Here is a 21,953-nt window from a genome sequence, read left to right on the forward strand (position 1 = left end):
CCATTGCGATCGCAAATAAATTACTACTTCACTGAGATCCCCGCCTGAGCCTAAGCTACTGGCTACGGAGTGCTTCTCACACTCCCTGCGCGTAATCCTGGCTACAATATACCGCGTTATCGAAGGTGCCTTTTAAACAACATTGATAGAAACTCAGGGGGCGATAGTACTGACCCTGGGTGTGGAACTATCCACGCAGGGAATAATCCACACTGCACCAAATATGGTAGCCACAGGAACGCCAATATACATAGCGCACGCCAGATGCAACGTGAGAATCCTGCAACTGGATGGCCTGTCGCAAATGGCGAAAGGTGGTACTGGCTACGTGGCAATAAAGCCAGGAAGGTGTTGCCCCTGGGATGGAAGGGAGCTTGCACCCTGGAGGCAATAATTCCAAACGTAACTATTATTGAAGACCCACAAAGCCAAAGGCCCCTTGAGACCACACGCAGGATTAAGCGGACTCCAGACAATTCTCTAGTAAAATTCTCTAGTATTTCACAGCTTTGCAAGGTGGTTTTTACCTTGGTTAGGGGTGGGTGAATTAGAAAAAGCTATTGTAAATATCTCCGCTATAACTGAAGAACTAGAAAATAAGTTTGATAAGTTTGCAAAAATAGGACTGTAGAATCAAATAGTATTAGATTCATTAATAACCTCATAAGGAGGAGCGTGCACTGTAATTAATGCTAGTTGCTGTATATACGTAGATCAAATGGGACGAATTTGACTGATATTTGGGGGGAAAAAAAAGTATACTGGGGGGGCGTGGGGGGGAAAGATCCTACATAGAGTAGCTCAAGATGACAGTTCCTGGGCATTTAGAAACATTTGGGAGAAACTAACTTCGTGGTTACCTGAACAGAATTGGCTCAAACAACTATTTGTTGGTATTGTAAAAATAATGGCATTGTACGCCTACCATCCCCCGTGACATCCGAAGAAGACTATTGTGCCTTAACGTTGGAGAAACTCAAGAGCGCGGTACGTGAAGAGGTGCAAAAACAACAGTAGGAGTAAGGAAAGGAGAGGAGGGAACTGTGAGAAACTAAGTTGTGTTTTTGCAGTAGAGAACTAATTTTCTGTGTTCCGAGGTAGTTGTGCAGTCATAATGAGGAGAAACGCTACGTGGGTAAGCGGACAGTAGGCGGCCTCACTGTTCCGAAATAAGGCAGAAGCTTGAGGAAAAACAGGTTGAGCAGGCTGGGAACGGTAAAACAAAGATCACAGGTTCCTGAAACAGAAGAAAGGGAAAAAAAAAAAAAAAGGAAATAAGAAGGGAGCAATTAAAGGGTTGAAAAAGAAGTAAAATTGTACATACATGGTATAGAGGAGCGTCGAGCAGCTTGTGAACCTGCAGTACTCGGCCAATGAGGACACAGGGGAGGGGATCAGGCGTCGGGGAATAGGGAATAAAAGTTGATGCTGTGCTTACTGCAATGCGCTCCTGATCGGCAGGACGCCCGCCACTGCAACCGCGAATAAAATAGCCTCAGAGAAGATCGTGTGTCAAGAAAATTATTTGAGACGTTTCTCGCAGATATACTTGACGAGGGAGGACCAAGAACACCCCGCCCTTCTTTAAAAAAAAAAATAAAAAAATAAAAAAAGGCATCACAGGGGCAGCCTCAGGGTCGCCTTCCCACAGGGAAGCGGCGCCGTGATTGGCTGGACCGTGAGGGCGGAAGTGGCGTCACGGCTAGCCTTAACTCAGGGCGGAAACGCTCCGTGATTGGCTCGGAGGAACCCAGGGCGGAGGTGCCGTGCAGGGCTTGCCGGCACTATGGGCGGAAGCTGTCGGGCCGGGCCGCGCTGGGCTCAGCTCGGGCCGGGCCGCCGAGGCGCGGTGCCGCAACGAGGTTGGTGGTCGGTGCCGCCCCGGGCCGGGCCGGGAGGGGACGAGGCGGCGGGCGGTTGGGGCGCCACGCGGTCGGCGGCTTCTGCGGAAACGGCCCTTGTGCGGGGCGGGGGCGGCGCCGCGCCGGAGCGGAGCGGACCGGGCGTGCGGAGGGATCTGCACTGCGCGGGGCTGCGGAGGGCTGGGGGGGAGGGGGGCGAAGCGGCGCGGGGGGGGCGGTTGCGTGCGCTTGGCCGACTCCCCTCTGGGGCGGATGGACTGCTCCGTCCCGCGGCATGCTGGGAGCTGTAGTTCTGTGGTGCGCGGCCGGTCTTTCCCCGAGCCGGGGCCGGGGCCGGGGCCGGGCCGTGCGCGCCGGGAGGCGCAGGTTGCCGCTGGCTGCGAGCGCGGCTGCCGGCGGTGAGGCGAGCGAGAGCCTTCGGGGGCGCTTCCCCGGAGCGTCGGGCCGGGAGGGGTGGGGGCTGCGGCGGCCGGGCGCGGGTCCTCGCTGCGCTCGATCGTCGGGCTGCGCCTCGGAGGTTTTCCTCCCCCCGCGTGCTGACGGCCGGCTCTCTCCTTTCCCTGCGGCTCACCAGGGCAGAAGCAGCTCCCCGCCGCTGGGACCCCCGCGGGGTTTGTCGCCGAGCGAAGGTGGCGCGGCAGCTGAAGGGAGGAAAGCTGCAGCTGGCGTGCTGCAGTCGCAGGTTTCCCAGGAGAAAGAGCAGCCCGTCTGTCCCAGCTGTCTGGGTAAGTCGCAGCGACCTCCGGGTGAAATCCAGGCGTGAAGGGGATTTTGGTGGCTCTCTTACACAGCTAGTCCTACCAAAGATCGCATCGGTTACGAAAAGTAGTAGTAACCTTGTAGTTTGCGTGTTCTGTAACATCTGTAGCACAATAAACTGGCAGGTGAAGAAATGAGCGGGTACAAATACACGTGACTCCATCGCTGAGATTAAATAACGTGCAGGTTGTTCTGCGTTTTGTCTTTCAAAGCGCGTTGTTTGACTCGGTGATCCTTAACGATGATCCTCGGTGGTCCCTTCCAACTCAGGATATTCTACGATTCTGTTGTTGCCGAGCGCCTGAGCTTTTTGCTCACATTACTGAGGAAAGGAATGGCTGTGCTTCTTCCCCACCCCCCTCTCTTTTTCCTTTTTTTTCCTCTCCTCTTCTCCCTCGATGACGGGGACTCGAAATGTTTTTCTCAGATGTCCATGCGAAAATTTAAAAAAAAAAAAAAAAAAGAAGCTGATGGTGAACACTGACAGAATTGGGTGACACTTTCAAGGTAGAGGGCAAAGAACGTGGAAATTTCTAGTACGTTAGTGTTACTCTGTTAGCAAAACTGACGTACACGCCGCTTGCTGTTCCCAGTTTTTTGGTTTGGCCTGGTTTTCCTTTCAGAAGTCTCCCCGAAGGCCTTTGTGGACAAAACTTTGTCCCGCTTCAGCTTTAAGAATTATCCTAGAAATAATGAACAAGTGCTTGCAGGGCTTTCCGGAACGCTAGTTGTGGTCAGTCAAGAACGACTTGGGAGGCAATTCCTTTCGTGGAATTGCAGAGTGATCGAGAGATCAAGGCCAGCGTTGTGAAGAAATAGTGCCAGGTTATAGTCACAGGTGACTGCCTTCTGAAGGGAACAGAGGCTCCCATCTGCAGACCAGACCATCTTTACCGAGAGCTTTTCTACCAGCCTGCGGCTTGGATCAGGGACATTGCTAGCGAGCTTATGAGCTTAGTTCAAACTTCAGATTATTCCCTACTCCTGCTCTTTCACGTGGGTACCAACAAAGTTGCAGCAAGAAGTCTGTGTTCAATCAAAATAAATTTCAGGGCCCTGGGAAGATAGCTGAAGGATTCAGAAGCACAGGTTATCGTCTAGCATTTTGGGATATATTAAACACAGCGTAGCCAGCTGGTCAAAAGAGGTGATTCTCCCACTGTATTTAGCGTTGGCGAAGCCTCTCCTTCAATATTGTGTGCGATTCTGGGCTCTACAATATAAAAAGAACGTTAAGATCCCTGAAAGCGTACAGAGGAGGGCAACAAAGCCGGTAAAAGGATTGGAAGGCACGCCCTGTGTGGATGCTACGGTACTTCTGCTAGCTCCTCGGAATTGTATATAGTCACGAGTAACACTCCTGATTCTAAATACATAGTCTTTCCCTGCATATAAGCCGAACGCTATTCTACAATCGTTTGCTTCTTCCGGCAGTGGATTCTGTCTTTCAGTGATTTATGGGTACTTTACATGTCCTGGATATTGCTTTCCAGATACCTGGAGCTTGCTAGCTTTTCTGTCTCCCAGACGTGTGGCTGGTAGTGGTCTAGTCTTGTGAGCTGTGCTGCCGTGAAGTCTGTCACCTGTTGATGCTGAAGGTACTTTTCTAGAAAGAGGAAGGTGGTAGGTACAGTTTCACACCAGGACATCAACAAAATCACGTACTCTTTTTATCATCTCCAGACGTGTTTCCTTCGGTGGCTTCTGGACTTTGGTCCATATTGTAGGCCCCGAGAAGGAAGGAGGTTGGCTTTTCATAACCACAGTTTCTTCCAGCTGTTTCAGATGGATTTCATGGTTGATTCTAGTTGAAATGACTGCCTCAGGAAAAAAAAATAACAAAAATGATAGTCCAAACAACTTAAAAAAAAATAAAAATAAAAAACAAACGAAAACACCGCTCCCATTTCCTCACAGCTTATTCATTTGCTGTGGTATCTTCTTTATGGAAAGAAGTGTCCTTTCCTTCCCAAGCTGTAAAGGAAGAGTTCAGGTACTCTTCACTTGTGCGCTTTAATCTGTGACGTGTTTGTTCGCATAGAACTTCTGGGAAGTTTGGCGGTAGAGTTTAGGGTTTACATGTTAGGTAAACAGAAGTATCGCTCAACTCAGAACATAGTTAAATAAAAGTACAATATTTATTTAAAATGAATAAGTGTGTGTCTATAGTCTTGTGTCCTTTCTTTGCAGAACTCAATAGTTAGCCTTTATACATATTTCTAAGTTGCCCGGTTTATCAGTGTACAACACAGCATTCGGGAATATCATCTGAGATTTTAGGTGAAGAGGACTGTCCTTTGTTCAGTTGTGCACTCTTGTGTGTCAGCCCTGATTCTGAACCGTATAAAAGCTGGAAACTTCTTTCCGGTTTTCTCTCTAACCTCACTGAAGTGTGGGTACTTCCCAGCGTACGTGATACTATTCAGCATGTGGATATTCTGTTTCCTCACACTAGCTACAATTCCGGTGAAGTTACACATCTTGAGCCTGCATGTTAGTGTTTCATCCTTTCAGTTCCACAAAAGGAGGGTTCAGTGGAAGTTTTGAATCCTGTAGAGTGGAATACAGGTTTTTAGCCTCAAAGGCTTTAGTTCTTTTTCCCTGGTGAGCTTTGGAACAGAAGATATGTAACATTAACAGTTTTTTAGTATTCATTTCAGGACTCTTTGACAGCCCTCCAGGATCCGATGATGCAAAGCTCACTGACATATCCTACCCAGGAGACCAACAATCTGTGACATTTGGAACCAAATCCCAGGTGGGAAACGTAAGCGATCAAAGTGGAGCAAGAATTCGTGTTGAGCATGGGGATTCAAATAACAAGTGCATTTTCGGGAACTGGCTCTATCCTTCATCGCAGGTGAAAGCAGCTCTGCGGGCCCTCCAAGGAGGCACCTCTGCAGTGATTGCAAGTGGAACCCACCCAAAGATCTCGGGTCATGTCATCACAGATGTTGTGGAAGGGAAGAAAGTTGGAACTTTTTTTTCAGAGGTAAAACCTGCAGGTGAGTACGGAAGTAACATGTACATTGGGAGCTGTAGAGATTTCCTGGAAGTTTAGGGTCGAAATTTGGCTAGGCCTGCCTGTTCAACAAATGGGAAACTACGCTCTGCTTGACAAACGGCTTTTGAAAGGTAATTTTTAATGTTGGAATAGAACATCTTGAATCCTCTGCTCGGGTTCCTTCCAGCTGATGACTTGCTGCATCAGACTTGCATTCAAAGAACTAGGTAGAATTTGTATTGCTTTTAGTCTTAGAGGTTATCATCTATTATTGAAGATTTCAGGGTGAAAGCGTGCATATAGAATGTACGGCTGAACTAAGATAGTGTGTAGTTTGGGTTTTTGTCGTAAGTTCTTTTAATGACTCGGTCTTTTGTTACCGTATGTAGGAATGTTTTCCTGCCTCTGTGTTGCTGTGACAATGTAACAAGGGCCGCAGAAAGTCAGACCAAAGATCAGTGATCTTAGCAGAATGGAACGAGTATAGAGCGATACTTGTGACTTGCACTTTAAGACAAGCCAATGCCTTTGAGTATAAAAACGCTTAATGTGTTTCTTGTAAAAATCGGCCATATCCTTTGAACCCATGTAAACACTTAGCATCCGTGGGTCACAGCAGTCACGAGCCTTAACTAGGTATTGTGCGTAAACTCTGGAGCTAGCACTATGTGGAGAACTGCTTCCTTTATTTTGTGTGTGTTTGTGGGCAGGAGGAGCGTTGAAGTTTGCTTCCTGCTAGCTTTTGATGCCCCCGCCTTCTGTATGGAAAGAGAACATGGGTGATCGATCTCTGTTCAACTTCTATGATATGAGACATCGTCTTTTCCCTCATCGTCTCTTTGTCACATGAAAAAGGTTTTTTCTTAGTCCTTTTCTACAGAAACTGTTCCAAAAGTTTGGTGATCCCTGTTTCTCTTGGCTGAAACTGTTTTTATTCTACTGTGACCTTTTTAAGATAGGCAAAAATAAAATTCTGTGTAGCATCCAAGATGCAAATGAACCTTCAGTTTATGAGATAGCAAGGCTAACTTTGAGTTTTGATCAGACTGGTGATGTTTCTTGTTGCCTTTCCTAGGCCTTTTCCAAAAGCTTAAACGTGTAAGTTGCTCTTCGATGCTGATGAGCATTGAGGTGATGTTTTCATAGGATTATGTGCAGTACCAAGGCCTGATTTCCCCTTTTGCCTCTGCATTTCTTCACGTTTATCTGCTTTGAATTGTACTTGCTATTTGGTTGCATAGTGGCTGCAAAGGAATCACAGGCTGGTTGAGGTCGGAAGGACCTCCAGAGGTCACCTAGTCCAACACCCCTGCTCAAGCAGAGCCACCCAGATCTGGTTTTCCAGGACCACGTCCAAACAGGTTTTGAAACCTCACAAAGACTGTGACTCCACGACCTCCCTGGGCAGCCTACGCTAGTGCTCAGTCACCCTCACAGCGAAAAAGTATTTACTGATGTTCAGGAAACCACAGGAGGGGAACATCCTATGTTTCGGCCTGTGTCTGTTGCCTCCTTTTTTGTTCCTTGGGTACCAGTTAGAAAAGTCTGGCTTTGTCTTCCTTCCACCCTCCCTTCGTGTATTTACAGACGTCGATGAGGTCCCCTCCAAGCCTCCTCTTCTCCAGGCCGAACGGTCCCAGCTCTCCCAGCCTGTCCTCATAGGAAAGGTGCTTCAGTCCCTTACCGTCCTCGTGGCCCTCCGTTGGACTCTTTGCAGTGTGTCCAGGTCTCTCCTGTACTGGGAGGCCCAGGCCCAGCACTCCAGGTGCGGCCTCACCGTTCCTGAGCAGAGGCGGAGGATCGCCTTTCTTGACCTGCTGGCAATACTTTGCCTAATGCCACCCAGGATACCCTCAGCTGCTTTTGCAGCAAAGGCACATTGCTGTTTCGTGTTCAAGTTGGCGTCCACCAGGAAACTTAGCTCCTTTTCCGAGAAGTTCCTTTCTGGGAAAAAGTGCGATATCAGCGCTTTTCACTTTGTCCTACTGCAATAAATTTGTATCAGCTATAAAGCTTTTCATCTTGTAACCCCACGTCTCAGACGATTACAAATATGGTGAACAGCAAAAGTAAAGGTGAAATCTTACTGCGACCCTTCCTCTACCATGGAACGTGGTTACTCCCATTCTTTCTTTTGTCTTCTGTCTTCCAAAACACGCTTTAAATATTCAGGTACCTTTTTAAAATGAACTCTTATCTCCTCGCGTGTGTCACTTTTTTTCAAAGAACACGAAAATACGCTCTACTTTATAAAGTATGACCTCGCTTTAAAAAGCTGTTTTAACGCTCCTTAATTAAGTCTTCTTAATCAAGTGTCCGCTAGTTCTTTTCTTACCTCCTGTTATTTTCCTTAACGTGGGAATTCCTGCTCTGGCAATTTCTGTAGGACGCTTCTGAAATAGAAGTCCGGGCCTATTAGTCACATTTCAAGTCATCTGTCCTACAGACAATTTCAAGAGAGTTAAAAATGAAAATGTAGCTTATCTGTGAGCTACTTGAGAACTCCTTAGTGAAATGCTGCGTGAGCCTTTTGACTTGTTACTTCTGCTTCTGTTTCAAAACTTGTTCTGTATCGTTTCAGTTTGAGACAGGTTCTTTGATATCCACGCCAAGAAGAAAACCTTTCTTCCGTAGGAACCCTTCAGTGTGCACAGGGAGAGGTGTGGAGAGAGCAGCTATTCTGCAAGCTGTTACTCAGGCCGCTTTTGGCTTCCAGCGCCGTTTGTACGTTCCCGTGTTGTTTTGCAATCTTTTCTCTTTTCGTTAGTTGTCTAATTAAACTTTTTCAAAGGATGCCTCCCTGTTTTCAGTTTTCTCCTACGCCCTGAGATTTAGCCGTCCTTGTATTCTTTTGCTCTTTGTCAAGTCTCTTTGATACAAGCTGTGTGCAGCTTTGATACAAGCTTGTTTGTCCCCTGTGACCTGGATGATCTTGCTGAATCTCCGTGATGCCTTGGAAAGGGCTATGCTCGGGGACCGTGGCAGCATTTTGGTATCTGATACAGATTTTCCTGTTCTGGCATACAGTGAATTTCTTTGATATGTCTATTAGGACCGTACCTGTTTTCCTGCTTTGAGTAAGGAGTTGGAAGATGAAAGGTTAGCGTTCCTTTCCTCCCACATGGGCTGTAACCTTTGTCTGCGTGTCTTGTGGTTGTGTTTTGTTTGTTTGTTTGTTTGTTTTGGCAGGCCCTCCAGCAGAGCAGCAGGGTGAAAGGGCTCGAGCTGGTGGCAGGACCCTGGCAGCTCTGCAGCCTGAGCAGGTGAGAGAACAGTATGTGCTCACTCTTTAAGGTTGGGAACACGTGGCAAGCCTTAAAATACAGGTTTATAACACAAATGGGTCCTGGAAAAAATCAGCTGGCTCCAAGCATTCAGGGAGTCAAGACGGTGAGAAGATGTGTCAGTAGAAATGAGCTGAAGTGAGCCAGATGTCAAACACCATGGACTTCATATAAGGATGCAGTTCAGAAACTTTTCTCTTTCAGAGAGCGGAGATTGATTATTGTCTTGCTGACTTATTACCTGATCAGAGAGAAGAAATTCTCTTGGCAAACGAGGACTTAGAAGAAGCTGAAAATAAAGGTAATATTATGGGTCCTTTCATGGTACTCCTGTTGTCATGAGCTTTTCTGGGCCTCAAAGGAAATGAGCAGAACTAGAATATTCCGTCACCTGCAATTGGATATTATGGCTGTCACAGGTTAGTGAGCCCAGGACTTTGAGAGCTTGTCAGTGGAAACAGCTGCAGCTTCCATAATTACATGAGAGATGTCTTCATCAGAGAAGACAGAGAGGCCTTTGAAAACAGCAACCCACAGCGTTGTTTAAAAAAATAAAAATCTAAATAAATAAATAGCGTTTTATTTTGCCAAAGGAGGCTCGCTTTAGAAATTGAATATAGCAAGTATCTGCCCTGTTATCGTCATGTATGAAATAGCATGAGTATCTCCTGGGCTGGTTAACGTAATGTTTGGCCCCTGTGGGGAAGGTTGTTACTGAAAAATGATGCTTTCCGGAACGAACCGTGTTACCTTCTGACCGAGGAAAGTACAGTTCAGGCAGCATAGGCTAAATCCGTTCTTTTGTGTTCGAGGGGTGCATCGAGAAGCTGGTCTTGGGTTAGAAAATGTGTGAAACTGGCACGTCACAAACTGTAATGCAGAGAGATCTTTGATAACAAAAGCGTATTTCTGTTGGTGAGTTACTGGAAGGCTGCAAGAAGTCTTGCCTCAAAAGACTCTTCTGAAATGAATTCTGTTGCCATCCCAATTTTTTTTCTCTACGGGCACATTCTTGGGACTTGCTTCTGCAATGTCGAGAGTTATGCAGGGTTGGTTTTTGATACCCAGCGTAGAGAAGGAGTTAGCTTACATTCAGGTGCTGCGGTTTCTGCACGTGTCTTATAATGTAGGTTCCCTGCCTAACTTGCAATTTATGAGGTTCGTACCAATGAGCACTTTCCTGTCCATGCCGAACGCAGCTGAGTTGCAGGCTACCATTAAACATCAAATGTTTAATATAGATTGTTAATAACAAATCACAACTGTTAAGAATATATGCTAAAAAAAATTAGCACAGAAAGTAGAAGCTCTAGGCTGTGAGTGGTCTGTCCCATACTGATACTGCATGTTTGCACTGAGGCAGAATGATTGCTTTCACTCACTTGTGGAGCGATGAGTCTAGGCTCTCACTGCTAGTATTTTTAGCAAGACTGATTGAGCATTTCTCTAACATATGAGCAAGTGTTTGAGGAGCAAGTGATGGGTATGGGCACTTAGAAAGAGACTGCCAAAGGGCAGCTTCCTATTTTATAACTGAATTTTGTGAGCGTTGGTCCTCGTTTCATACTGAAGGGGAGTATGCTCTAGTGAAGGGAGTATGTTCACGTGAAAGGAAAAGGCCCTAGTCTCCCTCGTCTGCCATTATTACTTCCTTGCTGCTAGCTCTGTTCTTCATAGAAAGCCAGTATGTTTCCTCGTCACATTCTAGTCTGCCTGCCTAGACTTCAGCCTTTGCCTCCTGGGTCTCTTGCCTTGCATAGACAATCTCTCCCCTTCTCCTCTTCATCTTCATCTCATTTGTAAACCTTTTATCAGGCTGATTCTTACTGCCTTCCCACCCCCACCCTCCAACCTTTTTCTATTTTTTCCTTTTTTTCTATTTTTTTTACAGACTTAGGATGGCTTGTCTTGTTAGTTACTTTTTTTCCTGCCAGCCCCCAGCCTCAAGTTCTCCGATGCGACTTCAGAGGATCATCTTTGATACCTCCGCATCTGAATAATACGGTTTCTGTCCCATGCTGTAGCTGACGGCAGGACGGACTCTGAGTGCAGAGGAGAGGTTGCTTCCTCCCTAGTTTCCTATTGCGTCTCATACTGGTTTGGGTAAGCAATTACAGAGGAAATTTGACTTCTCCGTGGAGCAGCGTGCGCCTGACAGCTAGCTGGAGACAGCACACACGGCATTGAGTCAGCGCTCCGAGTGCGGTCCTGAGTTGCAGTAAAGGTAAAACAATTGCAGACTGACAGTTTAGCTTCTAAGGAGCACATACAAATAGCAGGTTTGCCTCTAATGCTTAAAAGACGAGGTTCCGAGATCACATTTCACGGACTGCTTCCTATAGATTTCAAGAAATGCAATCGTTCTGAAGCACAGCCGCGCTCCGTTATTGTTGAAAGGGAACAAACTGGTTTGAGACCCGTTACCTGCGAGGGAACCGAGGGCGGAAGTGACGTCAGGGCGTGCCTTCCCTGAGGGCCAAAACGGCTCCGTGATTGGCTGGACCGTGAGGGCGGATGTGGTGTCCTGGCGAGCCGTCATTGAGGGCGGATACGCTTCATGATTGGCTGGGAACCCAGGGCGGAAGCGGCGTCACGGCTAGCCTTAACTCAGGGCGGAAACGCTCCGTGATTGGCTCGGAGGAACCCAGGGCGGAGGTGCCGTGCAGGGCTTGCCGGCACTATGGGCGGAAGCTGTCGGGCCGGGCCGGGCCGCCGAGGCGCGGTGCCGCAACGAAGTTGGTGGTCGGTGCCGCCCCGGGCCGGGCCGGGAGGGGGCCAGGCGGCGGGCGGTTGGGGCGCCACGCGGTCGGCGGCTTCTGCGGAAACGGCCCTTGTGCGGGGCGGGGGCGGCGCCGCGCCGGAGCGGAGCGGACCGGGCCGGGCGTGCGGCGGGGTCTGCGCTGCGCGGGGCTTCGGAGGGCTGGGGGAGAGGGGGGCGAAGCGGCGCGGGGGGGGGCGGTTGCGTGCGCTTGGCCGACTCCCCTCTGGGGCGGATGGACTGCTCCGTCCCGCGGCATGCTGGGAGCTGTAGTTCTGTGGCGCGCGGCCGGTCTTTCCCCGAGCCGGGGCCGGGGCCGGGCCGTGCGCGCCGGGAGGCGCAGGTTGCCGCTGGCTGCGAGCGCGGCTGCCGGCGGTGAGGCGAGCGAGAGCCTTCGGGGGCGCTTCCCCGGAGCGTCGGGCCGGGAGGGGTGGGGGCTGCGGCGGCCGGGCGCGGGTCCTCGCTGCGCTCGATCGTCGGGCTGCGCCTCGGAGGTTTTCCTCCCCCCGCGCGCTGACGGCCGGCTCTCTCCTTTCCCTGCGGCTCACCAGGGCAGAAGCAGCTCCCCGCCGCTGGGACCCCCGCGGGGTTTGTCGCCGAGCGAAGGTGGCGCGGCAGCTGAAGGGAGGAAAGCTGCAGCTGGCGTGCTGCAGTCGCAGGTTTCCCAGGAGAAAGAGCAGCCCGTCTGTCCCAGCTGTCCGGGTAAGTCGCAGCGACCTCCGGGTGAAATCCAGGTGTGCTTTAGTAATTTTCCTGCACCTCAGGCTCAAAGGCCTGATTGAATTTGCAGAAGCGCGAACCACTCGGCGCGGGGAAGCGCAAAGGAAAGCCGCATGGTGCCTGCCAAGCTGTAGTAGCTTCTTAGACCTAGAACGAATTGGCCTGTCGACCTCTGTCTCTTTGTTGCTCAGTCTGTGGTACAAGAGGCTAACCTTTGTCCCGCCTCAGCTTTCAGAGTTGTCCTAGAAATACACCGGTGCTTGCGGGGCTTTCCAGAACGCTGGTTGTGGTCGGTCAAGACAGACGTGAGCGGTGATTTCTGCCTGTCTGTCTGTCTGTTGGTTATGTCCCGAGAGTTTTGCTTGAACTGTGTGCAACAAAAGAGGCCTTGGGCCCGTACTGAGCAGCGAGAGAAAGCAAAACTCCAGGTAAGCGCTGGCCGTGGCAAAGTTGCTTGGGAATTGAGCGGCTGGGGGCTTTCCAGCGGAACTCGATACGCAGACAGAAACGTGACCTTCGAGGTCTGCCTTGCGTTGAAGCTGTGGTGTTTGACCCATAACTGTATGGAGTTGCTAAATCCTAGAGGGAATGATAGAGACGTCCCTGGTGCAGCCTTTTTTGCCACAGTCATTGCAGAAATGTTGGAAACGTGAGTATCATCCCTCTCTTTAAATTCACCTTTTAAAGCATTCTTTCTGCAGACTCCTGTCTGTGGTTTAGGTACTTGATTTGCGTGAAACAGAGCCAGACTTTCCTATTAACTAGCGCCCTGATTGAAATTGCCTGTCGTCAGAGAACAGGAGCTATCAATGGTGCTTGGCAGTTTAAAATCTCTTGGCTTCTACGGAGGCTAACTTGCCAAAGCGAATAGGAAGTAGCCTAAAGTTCGGTAAAGACGCTGAATAGAAAAGGTCCTCTTCTTGACGGGAAAAGAGCTTCGCAGAACATGAACTCTGTTTCCCGTAGGGCTCCCTACTTACCCACCCGTTCAGCGATTATTGCAGGCTTTGACTGGTCCCCTCAGGTCCAATATCGCACAAGCGTTGTGCTGCAGACGGTGCCTTAGCTTACTTTCCATCTCGTGCTGCGTTACTTATACCCGCAGAAGACTTACTTCAGCGTCAAATAAACCCTGTGCGAAGCGTCCCCGACTCATGCCAGTGGGACCATCCCGTTGTGGCTGGTAAAATCCAGGAACAGGACGATGCTTGGAGGAACGTAACCTATGGAGGAGCAGGCAACAGTCTCCTGTTAGGCAACAGGTTTTCGAGACTGGTTTTCCCACCCGCCCGCGCATTTTGAAGGAGGCAGTCCCTAAGCTGATGCAATCCAACTGCATCTAAGCTGTAGGTTGTTACTTCCATAAGTTATAAAGGAACTTAACTTTTTTTTGTTTGTTTTTGTTTTTTTTTTTTAAATCGAGGCTCGTGTGCGTGCGTTTGGCTTGTTCCGATGGCTGGTGTAGATGATCGCTCACGTGCCCCAAAGCTCCCTGTGCTGATGTTGGATCTGCCCCTCGGTAAAGGACGGCATCCCGTGTGTTCAGCTTTTCTTCCTTACTGTGTCATATGTATGTATGTCTTTATTTACTTTTCTGAAAGAAAGGGTGGATTTTTCATGGGTCTCTCTGTGAGCGTATCGAACCAGGCCGCAGTAAATACGTGTAAGCGAGTAGGCTGCAGCGCGTACTGGGCAGTATCGGAGTGCTACTCTGCTAGCAGTGGAGAGCCAGGTGAAGGTGTCTAGGGTAAGGGCTTGTTCTGCCTCAGGTTGAACGGAAAGTTTCTGAAGTTGAGCATCCCGGGGGATGTTTGTAGGACTATTGTTAGACGATAAAAGTTCAAATGGCTGTCGACGAAGGGGATTTTGTTGGCTCTTTTAGATAGCTATTCCTACCAAAGATCGCATCGGTTACAAAAGGTTGTAGTAACCTCGCAGTCTCTATGTTCTGTAGCGTCTGTAGCAAAATAAACTGTCAGATGACTAAATGAGCAGGTACAAATACACGTGACTCTACAGCTGAGATAAAATAACATGCAGTTTCTTCTGTGTTTTGTCTTTCAAAGCACATTGTTGCCGAGCGCCTGAGCTTTTTGCTCGCGTTACTGAGGCAAGGAATGAAGGAATGGCTGCGCTTCTTCCCCCCTCATCCCTCTCTTTTTTTTTTTCTCCTCCTCTCCCTTGATGACAGGGACTCGAAATGTTTTCCTCAGATGTCCACGTGAAAATTAAAAAAAAAAAAAAAAAAAGGCGATGGTGAACACTGACAGAATTGGGTGACTTTTTCAAGGTAGAGGGCAAAGAACGTGGAAATTTCTAGTACGTTAGCGTTACTCTGTTAACAGAACCAACGTACATGCCGCTTGCTGTTCCTAGTTTTTTGGTTTGGTTTTCCTTTCAGTAGTCTCCCCAAAGGCTCCACAAAGGACACCTTGTGTATCTTTTCTGTTCTTCCAGGATTCATTCGTCAGGAAAGACGACCGTGAAATCTGAGGGCTGTGGACGAGGGCTGTGGAACCATCTGGAAGATGGTTGTTGCAGTTGCCTTTGGTCACGTCATTCGTCCTTTTAGCTTGCCCTTTACTTTACCTTGAGTGGAATTTTTCTTGCCACGCTATGTTTGCAGTGGTAACATTGCTGCCGAGGTGTTTTTTGACTAAAAATGATCTTAACTGTAGTAGTGAATTCACAGCGTGTGGCTTTGTGTACTGACTCCCATGATCACAACTTTTTTTTTTTTTTTCCTTTGTCATAGATAGGAGAAAAGCTCTTTCCAGAGAGATGGAGAAGGAATTGATTATACCTCTGCCTCATCCTGTGAGACCGGAAGACGGTGAGTGACTAACTGTAAGCTGCAATTCTCAGGAGTCGCATGGCTAAGAGTCTCGGGTTCCTTCTCTGCCTGACCCCCAGGGCCTTAGGCATGGGAAATCTTAGGCTTAATGTTTTTCCCTATGAAATACTGTCACGCTAAGGGGCGTAGCTGACTAACTGTTACGGGTCTGGTCGGATTCAGGTTACTGAACTATCACGGTCACGGATTCACCAATAACGTAGCACGCCCTCGCTCTAGTCGCGTTCAATGAGAACTGTCACGGCTAGGAACAATGCAATGAACAGCAATTTATTACAGCAACAAGGACACAGGTTCTTTGGATCGCCGGCGATAAATTCACTGTCCGCGAAAGCAAGCGAGCACGCATGAAATACACAGGTACTCGTCCTGGCTGTTAATGCATTAAAAGGCACAAAGGCTCTAGAGATTTCTAAGTTTCCAAGGAGACACCTGGTACAACCAAGCGTTCAAATATTACCCCACGGCGTCCCAGTGCGGGGGGAAGAGAGGCTCAGCCCGTCGACTGATCCTGGAAGTCAGAAAGGTATCCTTGGTGATGGTATCTTCCCTAACACCCCCTTTCACTTAAGACAGTTTACATCTATTTTCTCTCCTTTAGGTGGGGCTTGAGTGACTCTAGTCAGGCATACCTTGGTTATGTTTGGTGTAAAGTTTTCTTGCTTTCATTTAAAGGTAGAGGGGTCTGAGAAACTCAGAGCATGCCCTCAGTGAGGGGTGGTCGCACCTTGGAGACACGGAGCTTTTGGGATGGAGGTGTGTTTTGGTATTATGATGATATTAGAATGAGCAAAAGTTCCCTAGAGTGCAGTGTTTTGTTAAAAACATGACAGGTCGTTGGCTCAGGGTAGCAAACGTGCAGCTTATCGGTCTCAGTGTGCACAAGAGCATCTGGTCCCCATCTGGTCGCAGAGCCTATCCGTGGTGTTTCCACTGCGCTTTACGCTCCGTCCCCTTCCTTAGAGTCAGCACACCAAGTTCCCCTAGTGCGATAGCACGTAAAGTTGGAGGCCTAGGGAGCGCTTAGGTAGCGCAGCTGCCCTCCACCCTGAAAGCTTCTTCGATGCTGTACGCTTTCTTTAAAAGGTGAATATGAGTTTAATTTGCCTTGTTACTTAAGGCAATTACTCCGCAACTGCCCAAAGCAGCGACAGTGAGAAGCCCACTTCCAGCATCCGCTCCCCACGCAGGGAGGGACGGACGGACAGACGGACGCCGCTCTTTGCCTTGCCCGCCAGGGGAAGGGGAGAACGACCGGGCAGGGAGCCCCACCGCAGCCCCCCTCCCGGGAGTCCTGCACAGCAGTTTAATAAAGTTTGCTTTCCGGCCTGTGCCCCCTTTGGTGGTTGCCATCGGGGGAAGTGGCTGTCGCCGTCTGTGTGTGGGTGCAGGTTCCGTAGCGGGGTGGGTGTGGAGGGGGGGCGTGGCCCCGTGTCCACCGGCCGCTGGATGCTGACGACCCCTCGGAGTGCGGGGCCAGCCCTGCCGGGTGGGGGGGCAGCTCGCTGCTGTCTTTGCTCCCCGGGCTGGGGGGACTGCTCTGGGTGGCGGGGGCTGCTTGCAGAGGCGCAAGTGGGGAGGGGGCTGGGGGTTCCCGGCAGGACCCCCAGGGCAGGGGATGGCGTTGTGGAGGCCGGGTCCCGGGGGATTGGCGGCTGGGGCAAGCAAAGCCCAGGAGGGGGTGGCATGGGGTGGCAGGCACAGGTCCGCGGGTGCTGGGCTGCAGGTGGGGAAGCCTGGGGCTGGCTCCATGGTGTCTGCAGTGTCAAGCCGCCAGGAGCACCATTCCCCAAGCAAGCCGGGAGTTGTGGTCATTGGGCTCTGAGCATCCCGTTGCCCATGTTGGGTTCGTTGTTATTATCTCCCTGCCTTTTTTGTCCCGATAAAAAATGTACTGTTTCAGCTTGCTGCCGCTCAGCTTCCCAGCCGTGAGCGGCACGTTGCTCAAGGCAGACCCTTCCTCCCTGAGGCGGCGTGGGGTGCAAATTTCTGCTGTTTTCGTTTGTGCTTTCTCTGGGAAAATGGTCTGGGAAGCCGTCCCTGCTGCCCTCAGGGCGCATCCTGCTGGAGAGAAGCGGGTACTACAGGCGGCGAGGGGCCACGCATGCGCGGTGGCGCCTTTGAATGCCCCCTTCCGCCACCTGCTGGTGAAAATCCGGTACTGCAGGCGCCTTGGGTCAGCGCATACGCTGTGGTGCCCCCTGGGGCCTTCTGCGCCGCCTGGTGGCGAAAAGTGGGTACTTCAGGCGCCTCGGGGCTGCTCATACGCTGTGGCGCCCTCTGCGCCACCAGGTGGCGAAAAGTGGGTACTGCAGGCGCCTCGGGGCACCGCATACGCTGTGGCGCCCTCTGCCGCCGCCTGGTGGCGAAAAGTGGGTACTGCAGGCGCCTCGGGGCCGCGCATATGCTGTGGCGCCCTCTGCGCCACCAGGTGGCAAAAAGTGGGTACTGCAGGCGCCTCGGGGCCGCGCATATGCTGTGGCGCCCTCTGCCGCCGCCTGGTGGCCAAAAGTGGGTACTGCAGGCGCCGCGGGGCCGCGCATGCGCGGTGGCGCCCCCCGGCGCCCTCTGCCGCCGCCTGGTGGCCAAAAGTGGGTACTGCAGGCGCCGCGGGGCCGCGCATGCGCGGTGGCGCCCCCCGGCGCCCTCTGCCGCCGCCTGGTGGCAAAAAGTGGGTACTGCAGGCGCCTCGGGGCCGCGCATATGCTGTGGCGCCCTCTGCCGCCGCCTGGTGGCCAAACGTGGGTACTGCAGGCGCCCCGGGGCCGCGCATGCGCGGTGGCGCCCCCCGGCAACCTCTGCCGCCGCCTGGTGGCCAAAAGTGGGTACTGCAGGCGCCCCGGGGCCGCGCATGCGCGGTGGCGCCCCCCGGCGCCCTCTGCCGCCGCCTGGTGGCCAAGGGTGGGTACTGCAGGCGCCGCGGGGCCGCGCATGCGCGGTGGCGCCCCCCGGCGCCCTCTGCCGCCGCCTGGTGGCCAAAAGTGGGTACTGCAGGCGCCCCGGGGCCGCGCATGCGCGGTGGCGCCCCCCGGCAACCTCTGCCGCCGCCTGGTGGCCAAAAGTGGGTACTGCAGGCGCCGGGGGGCCGCGCATGCGCGGTGCCGCCCCCCGGCGCCCTCTGCCGCCGCCTGGTGGCCAAGGGTGGGTACTGCAGGCGCCGCGGGGCCGCGCATGCGCGGTGGCGCCCCCCGGCGCCCTCTGCCGCCGCCTGGTGGCCAAAGGTGGGTACTGCAGGCGCCGCGGGGCCGCGCATGCGCGGTGGCGCCCCCCGGCGCCCTCTGCCGCCGCCTGGTGGCCAAAAGTGGGTACTGCAGGCGCCCCGGGGCCGCGCATGCGTGGTGGCGCCCCCCGGCGCCCTCTGCCGCCGCCTGGTGGCCAAAAGTGGGTACTGCAGGCGCCGGGGGGCGCGCATGCGCGGTGGCGCCCCCCGGCGCCCTCTGCCGCCGCCTGGTGGCCAAACGTGGGTACTGCAGGCGCCCCGGGGCCGCGCATGCGCGGTGGCGCCCCCCGGCGCCCTCTGCCGCCGCCTGGTGGCCAAAAGTGGGTACTGCAGGCGCCCCGGGGCCGCGCATGCGCGGTGGCGCCCCCCGGCGCCCTCTGCCGCCGCCTGGTGGCCAAAAGTGGGTACTGCAGGCGCCGCGGGGCCGCGCATGCGCGGTGGCGCCCCCCGGCGCCCTCTGCCGCCGCCTGGTGGCCGAAGGTGGGTACTGCAGGCGCCCCGGGGCCGCGCATGCGCGGTGGCGCCCCCCGGCGCCCTCTGCCGCCGCCTGGTGGCCAAACGTGGGTACTGCAGGCGCCCCGGGGCCGCGCATGCGCGGTGGCGCCCCCCGGCGCCCTCTGCCGCCGCCTGGTGGCCAAAGGTGGGTACTGCAGGCGCCGGGGGGCGCGCATGCGCGGTGGCGCCCCCCGGCGCCCTCTGCCGCCGCCTGGTGGCCAAAGGTGGGTACTGCAGGCGCCCCGGGGCCGCGCATGCGCGGTGGCGCCCCCCGGCGCCCTCTGCCGCCGCCTGGTGGCCAAAAGTGGGTACTGCAGGCGCCGCGGGGCCGCGCATGCGCGGTGGCGCCCCCCGGCGCCCTCTGCCGCCGCCTGGTGGCCAAAAGTGGGTACTGCAGGCGCCGCGGGGCCGCCAGTGTTGTTACTACATCATTTACTACATTTTTTCCTGCGAGTGATGTTACTACATTGATTTTGGTTTTGGGGTGTAATATGTTATGCTGTTAAATTTTTCTTCCTGTGCAGAAGAAAAGTTGAGCTAATTCCAGTTAGCTTCAGTAACTTGCTTTCTCATATTGTCATTTCAATATTCAAAGCTGAAGCAAAAGCATTGGTATTGTTGCTTCTAGAGAGACGCCAGTTCTCCGGTCTGTACTCTGCATGCTGTTCAGATAAGCTAGAAAAAAATAAAGTAAAAGAAAAACAGCTGCTGCTTCTCCTGCTCTCTTTCTGCTTTCTACTTTCTTGTGCTTTGCCCCTCCCCTTTCCCAGGTGATTGGCTTTGGGTTCCAGGCAGGGCCTAATGGTAACTGAGTCACAGGCATCCCATCAGAGAGCTCATTCTGCCTGGGCTGCAGTTTGGGGTAAGTGCTTTGTTTTTGCTTCAGTCAGTTGCAGGGGTCTTTAGGTGGGTCAGAGTCTACGGACTGATGCGTTTCCAAGTAGAGATAGGTACATCCTTCTTTGTGAGGTAACAACTAGTAGGATCCTTGCTGATCCTGGCTGGAATAATAATAATGCACAACACAGAAATTATATGAGAAAGGACTGGCCTATAGCAAATCAAAGTGCTCCCAAGGGGTTTTTGTTCTAGTAGTAGGGTACATATATCTTACTCTTTGTATTGGTAATTATTTGGAAACCTAAGGGTTAAAAATAATGACCGGGAAAAATCAACTATTAATTTTGTTTCTAGTGACTGTAGGCCTCAGAGAAGGGCTTGGTCAATTGGCAACTTGGAAAAGGCATGACCAGATAATAGTAAGATGGGATACCCCGTCAAAATAGGGGTGAATGTGACAGAGGGTTATGTACCACAATCTGTCATGTTTGATGCTTGTGAGGTGTTAGCTTGTGGAGATTTAAATGCCCAATGACAACTGAGCAGAGAGAACAAGTAACTGGGAGAGACCCAACAGCCAGATTGAGAACAGCTGTATGGAAACGATCCTCTATTGCCATCAGAGAAAGGGAGAAACTCAAGGAGAAAACAGGAGAGAAAACAGGAGGCTCTCTTTGAAATGTGGCAGTTCAAACATTTGAGATTGAAACAGGGTATGGGGATGTGAATGCCTGGATAGAATGGGTCAAATATGCTGTCCAGAGTCTCAACCGTAGCACTTGCTATGCTTGTGCCTCGGGACGACCGACTGCCCGGATAGTGCCCTTCCCATTGGGGTGGACCAGGGATTCCCAGGGGATGCGATGTATGATTGCATTGTATCAAGAAAAGACTGCCTGGGGAAATGAGGCCTGTAAGTCTCTCTCTTTGCTGTTCCCTTCCTTGCGTGATAGCAATATCAGGGTTCCCCCTGCATTCTCTACAGCTAAAGGTGACCATGCAGCTTGCCTCTCAGGGCAGGGTGTGAGCGCTACCCGGCATCTGGGAGAATTTGCCTTGTGCACGAGGACCTTGAATGCTACCAAGGACCTGATGGGAAACTGCTCAAGACTTGAGATCCCCAGGGCAGATCTGTGGCGGTACTGCGGAGGGAAGATCTTACGGTCCACCCTACCATCTAATTCGGGAGGCATTTTTGCACTTGTTCAATTAGCTATACCCTTCACCCTGGCATTTGAAAGAGAAACATCACAAATACCCAGAAGAAGTAAAAGAGGCTTAGGAATATCATTTGATGATAGAGGGTACATAGATTCTCTTGGGGTGCCTAGAGGAGTTCCCGATGAACAGAAAGCCAGGAATCAAATTGCTGCAGGGTTTGAGTCCCTGTTCTGGTGGGTAACAATCAATAAGAGTATTTATTATAGTCAGCAGATATTCATAAATCATACAAGGGATGCGATAAGAGAAATCGCTGAACAACTAGATGCCACCAGCAAAATGGCTTGGGAAAACAAAATAGATTAGATATGTTGATCGCGGAGAAAGGAGGTGTGTGTGTGTGTGTGTGTGTGTGATACTGAGCAACCATTGTTGCACTTTTATACCCAATAATACTGCCCCAGATGGCACAGTAACTAGAGCGTTGCAAGGGCTTACCACCCTTGCCAGTGAATTGGCAGAATGATTAGGAACAGGCACTTCCATCACAGGATGTTCGGAATCTTGGTTTGGTAAATGGAAAGGGGTCCTAGCGTCCGTATCTGCATCCTTGATCGTAGTAGCAGGAGTTTTGACAACCCTTGGTTGTTGCATTATCCCCTGTGTAAAAGGACTAGTACAGCGGTTCACTGAAACTGCACTATCGAAAGAAATGACCGTGGAGCCACCACCTTACTCACGTAAGGTGATGATATTAGAGGGGATGGAAAGCAAAGAAGGTGAAGAAGAGGAAGAGATCTACCAAATTACACCGCAGAGAAAAGTTTTGCAAAAATCAACAATTTATAAAGAAGAAAAGGGGGGAATTGTGGGAATAAAAATGTTGTTTTTGCAGAGTTACGTTGTTTAGAGGGAAGGAATGCGGTGTTGAGTTAGGCTCGCAGCGATAAGAAAGCTTAATGGACAACCTTGTAAAATGCAGACAACCGGACTCCT

General features: G+C 51.6%; 2 protein-coding genes across 9 annotated transcripts in view; both read left to right on the plus strand.

The window, feature by feature from the left end:
• The window catches only part of LOC310889641 (uncharacterized protein), a 46,167-nt gene extending 40,779 nt beyond the window's left edge, over nt 1-5,388 (plus strand). Inside the window, exons 14-15 of one of the 2 annotated variants that reach the window (XM_083817429.1) lie at nt 4,115-4,219; nt 5,270-5,388. The gene's annotated coding sequence lies outside the window, so the exon portion shown is untranslated. The remainder of the gene's footprint in view (nt 1-4,114; nt 4,220-5,269) is intronic. The other variant, XM_083817428.1, reaches the window with a different exon arrangement.
• A 5,440-nt stretch (nt 5,389-10,828) lies between these two features.
• Nucleotides 10,829-17,756, plus strand: LOC310889645 (uncharacterized protein). 7 transcript variants are annotated; one of them, XM_083817454.1, is made up of 6 exons: nt 10,829-11,133; nt 11,252-11,651; nt 12,219-12,369; nt 15,143-15,220; nt 15,917-15,997; nt 16,328-16,617. In XM_083817454.1, the coding sequence occupies exons 2-5, from the start codon at nt 11,424-11,426 to the stop codon at nt 15,928-15,930; spliced, it is 471 nt and encodes a 156-aa protein (XP_083673580.1). In that variant the 5' UTR covers nt 10,829-11,133; nt 11,252-11,423; the 3' UTR covers nt 15,931-15,997; nt 16,328-16,617. The 7 variants fall into 7 exon arrangements, 6 of the variants coding, with proteins under 6 accessions (XP_083673580.1, XP_083673579.1, XP_083673577.1 ...); XM_083817451.1 differs by lacking the exons at nt 10,829-11,133; nt 15,917-15,997 and adding exons at nt 12,616-12,699; nt 13,811-13,957 and having other exon boundaries at nt 11,150-11,651; nt 16,362-17,740; XM_083817455.1 differs by lacking the exon at nt 10,829-11,133 and adding an exon at nt 15,404-15,767.
• Nucleotides 17,757-21,953: the final 4,197 nt, after the last annotated feature.

This window comes from Anser anser, assembly GCF_964211835.1.
Source record: "Anser anser genome assembly, chromosome: Z".
Lineage (NCBI taxonomy): Eukaryota > Metazoa > Chordata > Aves > Anseriformes > Anatidae > Anser > Anser anser.

Coding starts and splice junctions, on each gene's coding strand:
- LOC310889645 (XM_083817451.1), top strand. CDS start 11,424: ATGTGGTGTCCTGGCGAGCCGTCATTGAGGGCGGATACGCTTCATGAT. Junction 13,958..15,142: donor TCTTCCTTACTGTGTCATAT/GTATGTATGTCT, acceptor CCTTTGTCATAG/ATAGGAGAAAAGCTCTTTCC. Junction 15,221..16,361: donor TCCTGTGAGACCGGAAGACG/GTGAGTGACTAA, acceptor TTGTTACTTAAG/GCAATTACTCCGCAACTGCC.